This window comes from Anarhichas minor, unplaced genomic scaffold (genome assembly GCF_050575085.1).
Source record: "Anarhichas minor isolate MPS153535 unplaced genomic scaffold, ASM5057508v1 ptg000055l, whole genome shotgun sequence".
NCBI lineage: Eukaryota > Metazoa > Chordata > Actinopteri > Perciformes > Anarhichadidae > Anarhichas > Anarhichas minor.
This window is the reverse complement of record NW_027466501.1, coordinates 2,025,483-2,041,716: the sequence shown is the minus strand read 5'-3', so window position 1 is coordinate 2,041,716 and position 16,234 is coordinate 2,025,483. Positions and strand designations below refer to the sequence as shown.

General features: G+C 44.7%; 2 protein-coding genes across 2 annotated transcripts in view; both read left to right on the top strand.

Moving 5' to 3' along the window:
* nav3 (neuron navigator 3) overlaps positions 1-8,246 on the top strand; it is a 110,090-nt gene extending 101,844 nt beyond the window's left edge. Inside the window, exons 32-37 of the mRNA XM_076076100.1 lie at positions 788-942; positions 1,127-1,198; positions 1,744-1,940; positions 2,145-2,263; positions 3,052-3,255; positions 4,380-8,246. Of these exons, the coding sequence (XP_075932215.1) occupies positions 788-942; positions 1,127-1,198; positions 1,744-1,940; positions 2,145-2,263; positions 3,052-3,255; positions 4,380-4,499 (867 nt within the window). The 3' untranslated portion in view covers positions 4,500-8,246. The remainder of the gene's footprint in view (positions 1-787; positions 943-1,126; positions 1,199-1,743; positions 1,941-2,144; positions 2,264-3,051; positions 3,256-4,379) is intronic.
* Positions 8,247-10,426: 2,180 nt separating this feature from the next.
* Positions 10,427-14,937, top strand: LOC142932033 (uncharacterized). Its single transcript, XM_076076246.1, has 7 exons — positions 10,427-10,566; positions 11,293-11,495; positions 11,627-11,719; positions 11,857-11,952; positions 12,064-12,174; positions 12,626-12,749; positions 13,375-14,937. Exons 1-7 carry the CDS (start codon positions 10,527-10,529, stop codon positions 14,856-14,858), a joined length of 2,151 nt encoding a protein of 716 aa, XP_075932361.1. The 5' UTR covers positions 10,427-10,526; the 3' UTR covers positions 14,859-14,937.
* Positions 14,938-16,234: the final 1,297 nt, after the last annotated feature.

Sequence of the window (16,234 nt, the reverse complement as noted above, 5' to 3'; positions counted from 1 at the left end):
TTGTTGTGTTATTGTGTGGCTTTGGTGAATCCGAACTAACCCCTTAAAACACCAAAGTTTAACCCCTTAAAACACAATAACATATAAAGTAACCAATCAAGGCAGCATTAGACCAACAACGAAGCGGTGACAATATTGTAAATATAGCGTATATACTTTAACCGATTTCCTTAGGTGGCTAAAATACATTGTGCTGCTGCTCCCGTGTCGATACTCCATCTACAGTAGGTAATACACTGACTATGGAGAAGTACATTGTACAACCCCACTTCTAAAAAATCCAAACTATCCTTTCAACAGATCTGCAATATGTATGCCTGGATGCATTTGATTTTCATTCTGGTGCACAAATTGGTCTCTCTGCCTCTTCTACCATGGCTTTTCTCCCCGTTTGATCATACTTGCGTACTGAAGGCTGGTACCAAACCGAATCTCTAGAAAATGGCCTTTACGCTGTGACTCTGATGGACTGACTCCACAACCTGACATTTTCCTCTGATGTTTTTCGTCATCCTTCAGCAGCAGAAAAATATACTAGCATTTAGATAATGGGCTCCAGAATGTGACGAGCATCACTAGTAGCAGACATTTTATCTGTAGTGAAGGTTTGTCCAGCGGGAGAAAACCCCGGACAGGAGTGAGCATTCGGAGTTGTAAGCGGTAGAGGTTGGCTTTCGTATAAATAACTGGAGTTTAACATAAATGGGGAAAAAGGGACTCAGATCCTTTTTGCGTTCTAAATCTCGTGTCCAAATGAAAACCTGTCTGGTAATGCTTTGTTGCCCAGGACCTGCGTCAGTATCTGTCCAACCTGGCGGAGCAGTGTAACTCCGAGGAGACGGACACAGAGCTCCCCACTGTGGTCATCCTGGACAACCTCCACCATATTGGCTCCCTTAGTGACATATTCAACGGCTTCCTCAACTGCAAGTACCACAAATGGTGAGTCAGATATGCAATGTATTTTATTTAAACAATAGAATATTACCTAAAAGAACTATAATGGCAGAAATAACACATTTTTAGAAATGGCTGGTCTAACAGCAACATAATTTAGCATTTTGTGACGCATCTTGGTTGTGACTGTTAATAATTATGTGTTGTTGTTGTCTGTGTCTCCATCCAGCCCTTATGTTATCGGGACCATGAACCAGGGGGTTTCCTCTTCTCCTAACCTTGAGCTACACCACAACTTCAGGTTTGTGGCACGCACGTTAACCACAAGCTCGACTTCTACTGAACTCTAACGCTGTCACTCAAAACATGACGGCGTCGGTGAAGTTACTCATCATATTGTGATATCTGTAATGTGCACGGATGTTATCGGCTTGTGGTTTTATTGGCTTTGCGTCATCTCACCTGTCGGATAATGTGTTTGATTTCACCCCTCCGTCAACATGTTATTTCTCACAGATCGTAAACTAAAGGCATTCTTCCACGGGGAGCGCTGTAATTACATCGCTCAGATAATTACCCTCGTTAGATGAAAATGATTGGAACATTATGCAGGTTCTGAGTGAGAATCATTTCTGCTCGGCATGTTTGACTAGCTGATGATTTGGCAAATATAAAGTCATGAGGGAAAGCCCGTCATGGGCCAGACATTTAATACGATTATATTATGGTACAGTGGAATGAGCTGAAACCTCTGAGCTGCTTCGATGAGAGATGTGGGTTACTCTTGAGCTTGATTTATCAGCTCCTCCGCTTCTGTTTCACCATCGATCGTCTGTCCTGTCGCAGGTGGGTGCTGTGCACCAACCACACCGAGCCGGTCAAAGGCTTCCTGGGCCGTTTCCTGCGGCGGAAGCTGATAGAGACGGAGATCGATAAGAGCATGCGCAGCAATGACCTGATTAAGATCATCGACTGGATCCCCAAGACCTGGCAGCACCTCAACGGCTTCCTGGAGGCACACAGCTCCTCCGATGTCACCATAGGTCAGTCTCACACACACTCTCTCTCTCTCTCTCTCTCTCTGGCCACCTGTACTGTTAGGATACCGAAGCCAGTGAGTGAGTGTTAGCTTGTGCCTCCACTCTTTATCAGCGTGTTTGTGTTTAGAGTCTGCTCCGTGTGTCTTTTGTCTTTTCCGCCTTCCATTCAACGAACACTCATCCCCTGGGCTCTTTTGTCCCCGGCAGGCCCCCGTCTCTTCCTGTCCTGTCCCATGGACGTAGAAGGCTCCCGGGTTTGGTTCACCGACCTGTGGAACTACTCTTTGGTGCCCTACCTGCTGGAGGCTGTCAGGGAAGGGCTGCAGGTACGTCCTGGCAACACTAAATTATGATGCATTGCTACAGAAAAATACTCAGTTAAGATCAAAAGTTTTGTATTCAAAATGTTATTTCGGTAAAAGTATTTAAGTATAGTCCAGAAAATGTCCTCAAAGCAAAGTAATGTCCGCTGTGATTAGATTATTGTTACTGATGTGAACAGTAAAGGCAGGACTGTTGTTGTTGGTGGAGGTTATGCTGACTACAGCTAAAACGATTAACTAATGATCATTTTCATTATGGATTGATTAGGATTGACTAATTATTTTCGTCATTAGTGGATTAGTTTGGTTTGTAACTCTGAAAATAGTGGGAAAGGCCTTCACAATTAGCCACAACCCAGAGTGATACCTTCACAATGTTTTATTTGTCCCAAAATATAATTAATTGATTAATTAAGGAAAATCAGCAAATCTTCATGTTTGAGAATTTGGAACCATGAAATGTCATTCTACATAACAAGTACTTTTACTCATTTAGTTGCCAATACTTCTGTACTTCTACTAAAGCGTTCGGCCATTTTCTCCATGCACCACTGTGACTGGCATAGCTGTTTTAAATGATAATGAAACTGATTTTCACCACACTCTCTGATTTTATGTCACTGCACATTACAAGAGGCACATAAAGTAGACTGAATATGAACAACAACAGCAGGTGAGCTAGGACTCCTCAATTTGTCCGCGTGCTGGTGATTGCATGCGGACAAATTCTTTACTCGTGTCCGTTCTCCCGCATCGCTCACACCCCCTCTCCCTCTGTGACACACCTGCAGCTGTACGGCAAAAGAGCGGCGTGGGAGGATCCTTCCAAGTGGGTGAACGACACGTATCCATGGAACGCCGCCTCGCTGCAGCAGGACGGCCAGTCGCTGCTCCAACTGAGGCCGGAGGACGTGGGCTACGACGGCTACAGCTCGTCCAAGGAGGGAGCCTCGTCCAAGCAGGTGTCCCAGAGTGACACCGAGGGAGACCCACTGGTGAGGAAGACAAGTAACAACACAGAAAGATATGGAAGGACTTCATTTATATAAATATATTTAAAGTGAATTAAAATTGCTCCAATGTAAGAAATCAAACTGCAGGAGAGGAATCTGAGCTAAGTGATGTTAGCTGCATGTGTCACCACTTAAAAAAAGATGGGAACAGAAAAGAACATTCTATATGAACTATATGAACCATAAAGTACAGTTCAAGGATGGCTGTTTCCATAGAAACTTGGGATGAGTGTTACCTTGGCTTTTTCCAAACAACAAACAAAATACAAAGAGAAGCTAGTAACGTAGCTAGGCTCCTGAACACAACCTTGGCACACACACATGCACACACACACATACACACACAGGAGGAACTATTCAGGGAGGATAAAGAGAGAGAGAGAGAGCGAGAGAGAATGAATTTCCATTTGAAGGGTTATTGCAGCCCAAGAGAAATTAAAGGGTAGTCATCCAAAAACAACTGGCTCGATTTAGCCTGTGTGTGTGTGTGTGTGTGTGTGTGTGTGTGTGTGTGTGTGTGTGTGTGTGTGTGTGTGTGTGTGTGTGTGTGTGTGTGTGTGTGTGTGTGTGTGTGTGTGTGTGTGTGTGTGTGTGTGTGTGTGTGTGTGTGTGTGTGTGTGTGTGTGTGTGTGTGTGTGTGGTCCATCCAGGCGAGACCAGTTCTAGTGCAGGTGTGCCTAAGCTCATTTTAGGAACACTTGAGGTAATGCGCCAGATGCAGCAGCACTTCTGCATCATTTAGTCCATTAGCTCAGGTGCAAGGATGAGAAGTTCTGCAGTTTTATTGTGGTGATTCACCGCAAGGATTTAAAAAGTGCCTTTTACCACATGTTAAGTATAGAAACAAAGTTTGTGAGTCATTAGACCTAAGTTTATAATGGGTGTTTTAAAGATCACGCCAGCTCACTAGGTATCCTTTCCCTGATACTGTTTGTCTCTCTGTTGTGAAGTTGCCTTGTGTCCCTGCTTTTGCTTTGCTTTGTCCGTCGAAAAACTCTGTTTTTTAAATTCAGTATGCCAGTGCGTGCATTATCTGAAACACTGCGTACTTTATTGCGTACATATCTCTATATCATTGAGGCTTCGTCTGTGTGCTGCGTTTTCAGATGAACATGTTGCTGCGGCTGCAGGAGGCAGCCAACTACTCCAGCACGCAGAGCTGCGACAGCGACAGCACCAGTCACCATGACGACCAGCTGGACTCCTCGCTGGAGTCGGCGCTATGAGACCCAGAGCCCGAGGGGGACCTTCAGACCTCCGTCGCCGCCGGACACCTCCGATAGTGCACAGATGTAGGATGTATGAAATGTTTTATTATCCGCCATTTGAAAGATCACCCCATATTTTTACATTACAATGGTGCAATATTCAAATCAAATTATTGTATGTTTTCAAGAGCAGCAGCCAACTTTGTTCTCTGTGATCAAAGTGATGAACAATCATGCAAGTTGGATCCATCTATATTTTAATCACATGAGATAGGCAGGTCAGCTAGTCATTTTTTAATGGATGTATAACATTTGAGAATACAACTTTTCATATATGTGGAGGCAGGACGGGTCTGGCGAGGGATGGCTCTTCCTCTGAAGTTGACTTTCAAGGAGTAAATCACATTTGTGCTCAGCTGTGACGAACCACAGATCGCAGACATGTCAGAAAAAAAGAGAAAGCCAAGAATTTCAACTGGATTGTTCTTTTTTTTGTTTGTTTTTATCCCAGATATATCTTCAGATGTTTACAATGTGGGGGGGAGTTCTGTTGTTTATGTCTTTCCTTGTTTACAGAGGTGCTTCTCTCTCACACACACACACACACACACACACACATATGCTTACACACAGGCAGCAGGAGGACACTGTCCTTTAATTGGTTCAAGCCCCCCCCCCGTGTGAACAACAATCCAGCCTGCCAAAGTGTCCTTTGAGCAAGGCACTGTTTATTCCACCCTGGGACCCTCATCTCTGACTCCACTTATGATGGGGTCAAGTACGAGAATACTGTTGAGTGTTTACAGGTGATGTAGTGCCCCCTGCTGGCCAAAATGGAGGCTCTCAGCCTGGCAGACAACTGATTTTCTATACACACAAATCAGATCCATCAGATTGATTTTGTGCTTCAACAATGTCAGCGACCAGCTGTTCAACTGAAGTGGCTCCTCGCAAGTTGCTATTTTAGGTTTGATTGCTGAGCTGAGGGCACTGCGACACACGTGACCCCTCCTGCTCAGTCGCCAGTTGAGTGTCACGGTGCTGGTCTCCCGCCCTGAGCCTCCTCGGTGTCGGGCACTGCCAAGCCACCACTCGCTGCCCCCGGCACGCCAACAACGAGCACAAGGAAAGCGCCATTGTCTGTGTGTCATCCAGCCACATTGCTACTGTGAAGGAAAAAGAAAACGGACAAGTGCCAATGTTTCCCTTTGATTTACTGCCATTTACACACACGCAACCGCACACACAGACTTAACAACACAAGGCACAACTGACCATGGTTGTAAACTTAGATTAGGTTGTTCTTGGCCTTCCGTGTCACTCCACAGCTTACAAGGCATCACGTGAACAGCATAGCTTAGTCACCATCCTAAGAGCCTTTCCCCATGTATCGTTGAAAAGTGAGAACATACATACAGTATATGAAAAAGTATGCAAGCGAAGCAGCCAAACAGAGTTATGCTCGAATGAAATATCAGTCTGGTCTCACTAGAGACAAGAACGATGCTTTTTTCTTTACTTCCACGTGGACCAGCAACTGATTGGATGCTGACTGTTTACCCGGGACATGTTTATTCGTCTTTTAGCCTGAGATCATGCATGTAGGCATCAAGTGCACATCTAAGACCCATATACAAGATTATCATTTTAAAACATTTTTAAAAAGTCCAACATTAGCTCAATCAGCTATCTAGCTACAGTTGATAAAATGTGATTTAGTGGCAAATATGCAATCGTTGTCTTTGCACGCTGCATAGGTGCGAGAACGGAATTGCGAAGGGGAGGCGTGGCTTAGCCAAAGGTCAATTGCAAAAAGCTGAATACTTGTGACATTTGCGTTACCCTGCATGGAGAACCAAGCGGGTGGGGCTTTGCTGCAACAGGGCAAAGTAACAGGAAAGCAGGAGACTGACTTTCACTCCAACAAATATGAATCAGAGCTGATCAATCAGCGCAGTGTCAGTAGTATTGAATTGAGTGATGCAAGCTGACAGTGTCCTGCTTGGAACTTTCTGGCACTCATTTGACTTTCCTTGTTCAGCATCTGCACCCCTCTGGGACCCATGAGGTACCAAAAACAGAATCCAAAGTGTTTTGAAATGCAAGTGAACCAGATCGGCCCAAGAGCGGAATAGGGGAACAAAGATACTGGTGCTTTCTCACTGCCTTAGATGTGCAAACGTTTGGGAGGCATCCGCTGCTCTCGAGTGAGAAAAAGAGACGTTGATGTCGGTTGATGATGATCTGCTTCCCGCTACGTCAAAGAAGCTGCTTGTAGTCGGGAAAACAGCCTTTTTTGTTGTTTTTTTGGTTGCTCCCTCTTCCTCCAAACCGCCCTTTCTTGTTTCTGACAGTCAAAGTATAAAGGAATTGATGTATTTGAATTTAAAACTGACCAATATTGTAAAAAAAAAAAAAGAACATTTAATGAAGGGGGTGGGGTATTTTTTAGTTGTTGTTTTCTCGTCCAGTTGAGCTGGGCTCACTTGAACTGACAGGAGCACAACCAAACAGTTTTTGGGTTTTCTAGCCTGACGAGCATGTTTTAAAGCTTTTGAAAGGGAATGCATTGAGGGGAGACCTTTACCGTTATGTATGCGTGTATTGGACGGAAGCCATTTTGAATTTTGATTGTCCTCTCTTTGTTTAATGAGCGGGTTGGTTTTGCACACTTTGAGGTCGGGGTGGGTTGTATATACTTCAGTCTTGCACAGTGAATCAAAGATGCATTCTGCCCTGTTGATGTTACAATATGCTTAACTCGCTGAGTAAATTATTGTACTTTGAGAAGAAGAGAGAGGGGGAAAAAAAAGGAGTGCAAAAACTCAACACACTGTCGAAAAGGGGTGTGTGTCTTGTGGTGATTGGATGTCTTTGCCTATGCAGGAGGCACAAGGTGTACAGTAAGAAAAAGTTTTTAACTCACTAAAATCACAGACTGAGAATAAAAAAATTGGCACATTTCCAGCCCCCCCTCCCCTCCTGCCGTAATATTCTCTGGATCCTCTCCATCTTTAGGAATCCCTGTTGTTCCTTAGATGCACTTCCTCTCTGGATATTTTCACCCAAGCTTACCGCCACGTTAGGCTTTGCCGGCTGTCCGAGGCACCGAAGCTGAACTTGACTGCGTACTGTATACATTTACCAACAACCAACAGGTGCTACTGGTCAGTCAAAGCCCACCAGAGACCAAGAAGTCGTGTTGTCACAACCTCAGGACAATCCTATACCCTCTACAATCCTACCTGTGCTCAGCTTCACACGTGTCTCTGTGGCCAAGCCTCTGATGGTTTCACACATATACCTGGAAGGGTGTGTAGTTGCATGATCAGAGGGTAGTTACCACGGGTAACAGGTTGCTCCTTACCTACAGTTGCACCCATGCATCAAACCTGAGCTTAGATCTCCCACAATTCACCCTCTCAGCTACTCTACACTCCTGTTGTAGGCCATGAGTTCCTGAGCTAGCAGAAGACTGACACCGTTAACAGTGTGCGCCATAGTGTTGATGATCAGCTGGTCGTTTTTCCCACCCAACACTTTGCGGTTACATCTCAGTTGAAAAACCATAGCATTTACTCTGGTTTGAGGGAAAGTTTTCTTCTGTTGTTTTGGGTGAAACATTTGTCCTTAAATGTTTTATATTTTGTACATTTGTATGTAACATATCATGTAAATAGACAGAGACAGTGATTTAACTCATCTGGAGGATTTTGTAGTCTTTGTAAAGCCCTAATAAATGGTATTTGGTGTCACACGAGCAAACAGCACGCTGAGCTTTTTTTGTGTGTGCTCTGTTTATGGCCAGTTTATGGAGTGGAGGGTCAAGGCATCAGAGGTGAGTATTTCAAGGTGAATATTGAGAGTGTCACGATGTTACAGTTTCCTTTTACATTGAGACGATACCAAAAACAAAAAACATTTAGTACACTTAAATGTACTCACTGGCCACAATGTAGATGGTCCCAAGTGATATTATCTTAGCCAAAGTGACTGTTGCCTGTGTGAATTTCTCTCTGTTGGTGATACCTTTTAATGTGTAGTCAGATAGAAAGACAGACTGCTAGAGCCCATAGGGTAACAAGTTTTTGGTAATGGCCTTCTGACATCTGTTGACAATACAAATGAGCTAAAAAGGGTAACCAATATGTTTTCACAGGATACACGATTCAAAAGACTGAAGTATTACTTTTATATACATTACAAAAACATGTTTTCAATGGGAAATAGTACAAATAAAATACCAGTAATCACAGCTTTCAAAATTTAGAAAGGATTTTTTGTTTTATTTTGAAGGACTACTTCACATGTGTGTGCTTTTCCGGGTTGCACGCAGCTGTAGCCCAAGCAAACATGGGGCAAGACTCGACCCCCGTGACTGAGTCAGAACAGTACCTTAAAATGTCTAAAACTAACGGAGCTTCGATATCTTTACCGAAACATTCTTACTGGTACGACTGCTGGTTGTTCGTGGTCTTTGACATCGTGTTTTTCCTCGTCATGTATTACATAGTCCCGTAGAAAGGTAAGTGGGAGAAGTTTTGTATTAGAGAGGGAGGCTACGGAAGTTGCTAAGCTAACGTAACGGTACTGAGCTAAATTAGTCTTGTTAAAACAATGTGAAATGATAGATAATTTACGTCAAGCTATTTATTTGTCACTAACACAGTTACATTTCAGTTAAACTTACCCAAGCCCAGAAGCTTTTATATTTTAAGTAACGTTACGCAAGTTAACCACTGACCATTCTTGCCCTTCATGTCCGTTTGCCCATTTGTCGTAAATACATTGTAAACACTACCCAGTTTACTCTCATATAACTGTCAATACATAGAATGAAAGAAGAAGCTGGAGAAAGCAAATTTATAGTGTTTTTGTCTGGAGAATTCCCCAATTGAGCAATTTAATATATATTTTCTGTTAGTCTCTGTCCACCCACTAATGAATTGGGCTAATCGACCCTTCATCATCTTTATTTAATACAGCTGTACCATGTAAATATCCATGTCACCGTGCCCTGATTGGGACTTTTAAATGACTGATTAGTTTGACATGTACCTTTTGTTTAAATTATGTAGTTTTTTTTTTAGGAAATTAACTAACCACGTTTATGATTCAAATCTTGAATCATAAACGTAAAGTCTGATGTAGGTTTAGCTGAATACTGTTCTTTCAGTAATATTTGTGCTGACATTTGTATGAACTGCTTGTATAACCACTGATGACATTTTAATACATCCTGTCCTTCAATTCAATAAAGTTGTTGTAGTCTAGTCAAATCACTGTATTCATCTGTACTTTTTTTTTCTTTTTCTTTTCGCCGGGATCTAACATTTTACTTTTGTTGAAAGGGCTCTGGAACCTGAAGACATGGAGTGTTAGTCCTGTTCTGCTGTCAGGAATGCTAACCCAGCTTTGACTGAAATTTAACGCCACATTATTGGATGTCACATCCCAAGTTGCCATGGCTTGGACCATGGAACTGCAAGTTGTATACTTGTGGCGTACTGCTTTGACGTCAGAGATTTGACCCCACAAAGCCTCTTCCCTCGGTGACCTGTAGCCAGTTGGCTTGGACGGTCTTTCTGCATGGATGGATTCACGTTGTTGCTGTGGGGAAGAGACACACTTTTTAATAAAAAGTGACAATGATGATCCAGTGTGGGGGCTGTGATGACAGCAGAGCTTTTACTTATAAATTATAAAGAACAATTTGATATTGAGGAATATAATTCCACCAAATCTAAATCTTGAATGTTTTCATGTGGAATACACTGCAAATAAAACGTTTTACCTATATACTAAATGGTGACAATGTATTTCTTGTTTACATCTCGTATTATATAAAAGCGCTCTGCATATAACCAGCTGGTACGGTTAATGACAAGTAATTTGAATAGCTACAATGTACTCGCATTTACTGTTTTACTTTACGCTCTTATTTTGAAATTTTACAACACATGTTTCCGGTCCGTGATGAGCTAACAACAAATGGCTTGCAAGCTAATGGTAGACTTTTAAAAGTGACTTTACGTCGCCTTAACCATGGAAACGACTGGTGGCTCCGGCCAAGTGGAAAACACAGGTCCGTTTTCTTGGAGTGTTTAATAATTTAATAATGGTTGCATTTAAACTCTAACTTGCATAGTGTCGTTATCTCGCATTATCGCTTAGCCCCAGCTAACAGCAGCGATGCTAGCTAACGCAACACACGTAATGTAAACACTCCAAAACATGCAACTAGGGCAACATGTACTTTACGCAACAGCTTAAGCGTTTCCCTTTTGTAAACGACAGTCTGAAGCCTCCTTTGTGATTACGACAAACTGTAAACCAGTCGCTTGTAATTTAGCCACTTTTCCCACTGTGGCTAACAAAGCTAAATCCCACTGTTAAAATGTGTTCAGCTGCAGTCGTGCTGTTAACCTGCGTTCGTTTGAGACGTTCAACACATCTGCGGCTTTCATCAGTTGACACGTTTTCAATGCGCCTGTTGTGTAATTTGCATGTTGTGACTGGAATACAGGGTCCATATCTGCGCTGACTGCGCCGTGGAAGTGTGTTGGGTTTACTCTTAACAAGACATCTGGTACAGGAGGATCCCCAATGAGCAAATAGTTACATACCTTCGTATTCTTAATATTTAAGCCATATTTAAAGTGTTCAACCTAAATAGTCACACCAGACACTGTGTATGACTGTATTTATTTTATAAGCAACCATGCACACAGAGTCAGGTTCCTCCACTTTTGCATCTAACAAGAACACACTTGTTACATCACAAAGACCCCATGTGTCTATGTTGCCACAGATATATTCCTGCCGTTGTCATCACTAAGGCTGCTGATTCCTCCCCTGCGGCTGCTCTCTGCAGCGATGTGGCAGGTGGCTCAGCGGAGAGAGGTTCTCGACTATGAAAAGCTTGGTGAGTTTGTGATGCTGGTGACGGCTACAGTGCCAGACCTGCTCAATCCACAGCAACGGGGCAAGCTGCTTCTGCGGCTGAGAGCAAGAGTGAGTCAGCGGGGCTTCACGTGAGATCACATCCCCAAAAATATTGATAATCGGACAATATTGGTGTACTTCATGGACTCAGTCTTTGCTGAGGGGACGCCTTTCTCTTCTTCCGACATATTTCTCTTCAGGTTATTCTTGAGTTGTGCAGAGATGAGGAAACGGCCAACATTTTGTGCGTACGGCCTCACCTAGAACGAATCCGCCCAGCAGGAAACACAGGAGTAAGTGAGAGCAGTGTTATTACAATTCCCTATAACAGGTTCTCTCATTGTACAGCACAATGACCTGAAGCTTGTAATTATTGGTCAGATTATATGCTTATATTGTTTGGGGAAATAATGCAGATAGTGTCTTTCAGAGTGGAGATGCAGAGTTGGATGCAGAGGAGGCCATTTTTGTGGAGCTCATCCAAACACTACTGAAGGACCCAGCAGAGAGGGAGCATTTTTACCAGGCAAGGCAGCTTCACATGTGGCCCCATCTGGCCTCCTAAAGAGGACCCATTTGTGCACCCGACTGCTTCTTTGTAACTATGTCCCGACACTGTGACCTTTGCTCTTCCCAGGAGGTTTTTCCCACAGAGTACGGTCCCGGCTACGACACAGACATGCAGCTCCTCGTGTGGGAGTTTCTGTCTAAACTGGAGAAACTCCTGCCAGTACCAGACCTCAGTCAGGTAGGAGACAGCCTCACGTTACAGCTGCTGCTGCTGGAAACATGCACTGTGTTGAAGAATGTCCTAACCTTTCAGTTTTCTGATTTTAAGTCTGGAATACGGGTTATGATATAAACATGGCGTATATTATTTCCATACGAATATAAGAACGTTTTAAAACATTTTTAAGTGCTGTGTTTAGCAAGTGAGTTTTTATATTTCTGATTTAAAGTTAATGGCTTCTATGATTATTAAAAAATATACTTTCGATAGTTACAACCCTGCATGTGTATATAAAAAATAATAACCAGTGTTGGGTGGAATGAAATCCCTATTAGCTTTGGTACCGATAGTTATCATTTTCAGGAGTAGTAGTACCAGTGTTATGTGATTTAAGTTTTGTCACTTTTTATTTACCCTGTACTGATCAGCTCATTCTTGCTGACAAGGCTGTTTTTCTGTCCCTAAACAGACTGTGTCGTGGCTGACGTCCGCCCCCTCCGTCCTGAAGGACTGCTTGCAAGCGCTCTCCAATCCCGACAACCTGAGGTCTCTCCTGCAGCACCACAAATGCCTCGAGCACCTCGGAACACAGGGTAAGCGTCCAGCTCCCCGTCTGCATGTTAGAACTCGCTGTTCCATGACTACGCCACAGCAGCAGGCTGTAATAATGTGATGCATGACTTTACAGTTTAATATAATTTCTCATGCACAAGGAATTTTAAAGCCATAGACCAATTTCGAGATTAAAAATGTTACTCATTCAGCTGCATGGGCTCATTATGAGACAATGGGCCCACAGCCTGTTCAGTAATCTGTCCATGGTCAGTTCTCTGACAACAGAAAGAGAAAACAGACACAAATAAAAACAACAGCGTTGGACACTGGACAGACGTTGAATGAGCTGAGACTCAGCAGAGTAACCAGACTGTCGACCACATGTTGGTGGAGATGCTGACAGACGAAACACGACAGTGAGACTTGTTCTACTGTTCTTCAGGTATTATTGTGTGGATGGAGATCTCTATAAAATGATTCTGGGACCCACTAGTGTTTTATCCAGTTTATTGTAGTTATATTGGAAAATAAAGCACATGGGACACTTAGATGAGAAGGGCGAGAAACCAGCAATGTTGTAGGCCAAAGGGACTCCAAACAAACGGTTTCTCCCATTTAAGGGATACATAGAACAACTACGTATATTTTCTGTGTTTTGCACAGGTACCACTGTGGAGATGTCCACCCAGGTCTTCGCCTGCTCAGAGTGTCCCTTCTTCCACATGCAGGAGTCCTACCTGCTGCAGCACATTGAGCACAGTCACCCTGAGCAGTACAGCAAACTCCAGAGCTCTGCAGAGGCAGCCGACGTCCCCAAGAAGAAGGCCCGGCGTCCAGAGTTCCCATCGCCTTTCCCCATCCACGACCGGCCCGACCCTCACACGTGCCAGGAGTGTGGAAAAACATTCACGCGCGCCTCGGACGTGACTCGTCACCAGCGGACGCATACGGGCGAGCGCCCGTACACCTGCGAGGTATGTAAGAAGGGCTTCAAGAACTCTTGGGATCTGACCCGGCATCAGCGCATTCACACCGGAGAGCGACCCTTCCTCTGCTCCCAGTGTGGCAAGCGGTTCACACAGATGGGGCTGCTCCAGCTGCATTTACAGCGAAGCGCCTGCAGCCAGAGGTGCAACCCTCCCGTCGAGTTCACGACGGAGGTCGTGGCAGCGGAGGAGATGCCGGAGAAAGGGGGCGGTCGGTACAAATGCCAGAAATGTGGCGAGAGCTTCAGCAGCATCCTGGAGCGGATGAGACACAGGCAGAGACACGTGGTCAGGCATCAGTTCAAATGCTCCATGTGTGAGAAGATATACAGCCGAGCGTCCGACCTCAAGAGACACCAGATGAAGCACACCGGCGAGCGGCCGTTCGCCTGCGAGTGCGGGAAGAGCTTCACGCACGTGTGGCTCCTGAACAAGCACCAGCAGATCCACACTAGGGATCGTGCGCACCCCTGCGCGGAGTGTGGAAAGAGCTTCACGCAGCTCCAGATCCTGAACCAGCACCGGCTGACGCACAACGGCCTGCGGCCCTTCGAGTGCTCCCGCTGTGAGAAGAGCTTCACCCAGCTGGCCAGCCTCACACGCCACGAAAGAACCCACACGGGCGAGAGGCCGTACCTCTGCACCACCTGCGAGAAGACGTTCCTCACGCACGGAGAGCTGGCGAGGCACCAGCGCAGCCACAGCAACCTCAGGCCGTACGCTTGTCCGCAGTGCCCGAAGAGCTTTAAGACCAAGCGAGCTCAGAGTGAACACCTCAACGCGCACACGGGGGAGCGTCCATTTGCGTGCGCCCATTGCGGGAAGAGGTTCGCCAAGTCGACCTCGCTCGTCCGACATAACCTGACTCACACGGGGGAGCGGCCCCACCAGTGCTCGCAGTGCGGGAAGACCTTCCTCACCTCTGGCGAGCTCCTCCTCCACAAGCGCATCCACACTGGAGAGAGGCCTTACTCCTGCTCCCACTGTGAGAGGAGGTTCAGGTGCTCCTCCGACCTCAACATGCACGTCCGAACACACACCGGGGAGAAGCCACACAGCTGCCAGCTCTGTAAGAAGAGTTTCTCTACCTCTACGAGGCTGAAGAGACACGTACGCACACACATGGAGAAGGGAGTAGTAGTGGAGTCCTTTAGTCTTTGAGCTGCTAGGAGCCAATGATGTATGTATTAGAAGATGCCAATCGCTGATTTCTCATTTTAAATAAAAACTTTAATCAATATTTTTTTTTTTCATGTGGTGACAATATGATGCATGAGAACCATCTTTGGAAAAATATAGTTGTCTGGTTTTGTGAACAAAGGAACTTTTTTTGGTACATGCTGATATAATAAAGATACGAGTCAAACAGACAGCTACATTAGATTACATTCATTTAGCAGATGCTTTTGTTCAAAATGTCTTAAGTGTGTTCGACCTTTGTAGGACAAGAACTAGATCGTCAAATCGTATAAGATTATCCCTCCCAAACAAAAACGGCGTCATATGTTTCCAATTGGCAATCTGGCTTCGCTGTCGCCTTCGACCTGCAGTCGGAAGTTCCGGCAGGAGGAGGAGAGCCCAGCAGCGTCTCCTCCTCCGCCCAGGAGCAGAGCTTCGCCTCGCTGCTCCGTCGGTCCCCGTAGGGAGCAGACGCCGACACCACACTGCTGGAGATCCAGGCCGTATGGCTGCTGGGCAATGGAGGCACGGGACAACCAGAACCAGGACTGAGCCCGACAGACTGTCAGACCCTGCTGCAGTAAAATGAGAGGTTTTCTAAAGGGAGTCGAGCACTCAGAAACACTACCACCTCCGTCCACAAGGACCGCCAAAATCAAAGTTGCTTGTTAATAGCGTTACAATTAATTCGAATTAGGAAACCTGTGCGAGAGATACTGGACATTACCCACGGGGCAGAGAACCAGTGGAAGAAGTCTGGAAACGGGAGCATTGTCTGTTGCCAACTAGTTGAGGTGGATCATTTATTTAGTCTATATACATTTTATTATATTAAGTTTACTTCATGATAAGCTACGTGTGTTCTGCCTCAGTTGTGGGGGCAGCTTGAGAGAATGTTAGGAGGATGTTGATGATGCCAATTAACAATCTAAGAATGAGGTTTTAGTTTATTAAAGGAATACTTCAAATGGGTTAAAGGGGGTAGAAGACAGAGATTGTAGATAACATGTAGGGTCATTTTAAGGACATTTCAAAAGGTAAATGATCAAAGAGAGGAGGTGGAGAATCTGGAGGACAGTGGAGAGAGAGGAGAGCGTGGGAACAGCGATAAAGCCGAGCAAAGAAGCAGACACAAAGGATCAGACGCGAGTATTCCTACATTATTTGTTTCGTATGATTGTTTATTTCCAACTTAACACAAATATATAGAGAGGTAAACAGAGGTTGTTACAGTTAATATATATTGCTAATCAAAATCTCAAAAGCATTTAGACCCTTCAGACCAGTTTTGTGAGTGTGGGAAATGGAAATAGTCAAAACAGACCATTATGTATAAGTCTACTTTATTTTCTCTCATC

Coding starts and splice junctions, on each gene's coding strand:
- LOC142932033 (XM_076076246.1), top strand. CDS start 10,527: ATGGAAACGACTGGTGGCTCCGGCCAAGTGGAAAACACAG. Junction 10,567..11,292: donor CGGCCAAGTGGAAAACACAG/GTCCGTTTTCTT, acceptor ATGTTGCCACAG/ATATATTCCTGCCGTTGTCA. Junction 11,720..11,856: donor GCCCAGCAGGAAACACAGGA/GTAAGTGAGAGC, acceptor AGTGTCTTTCAG/AGTGGAGATGCAGAGTTGGA.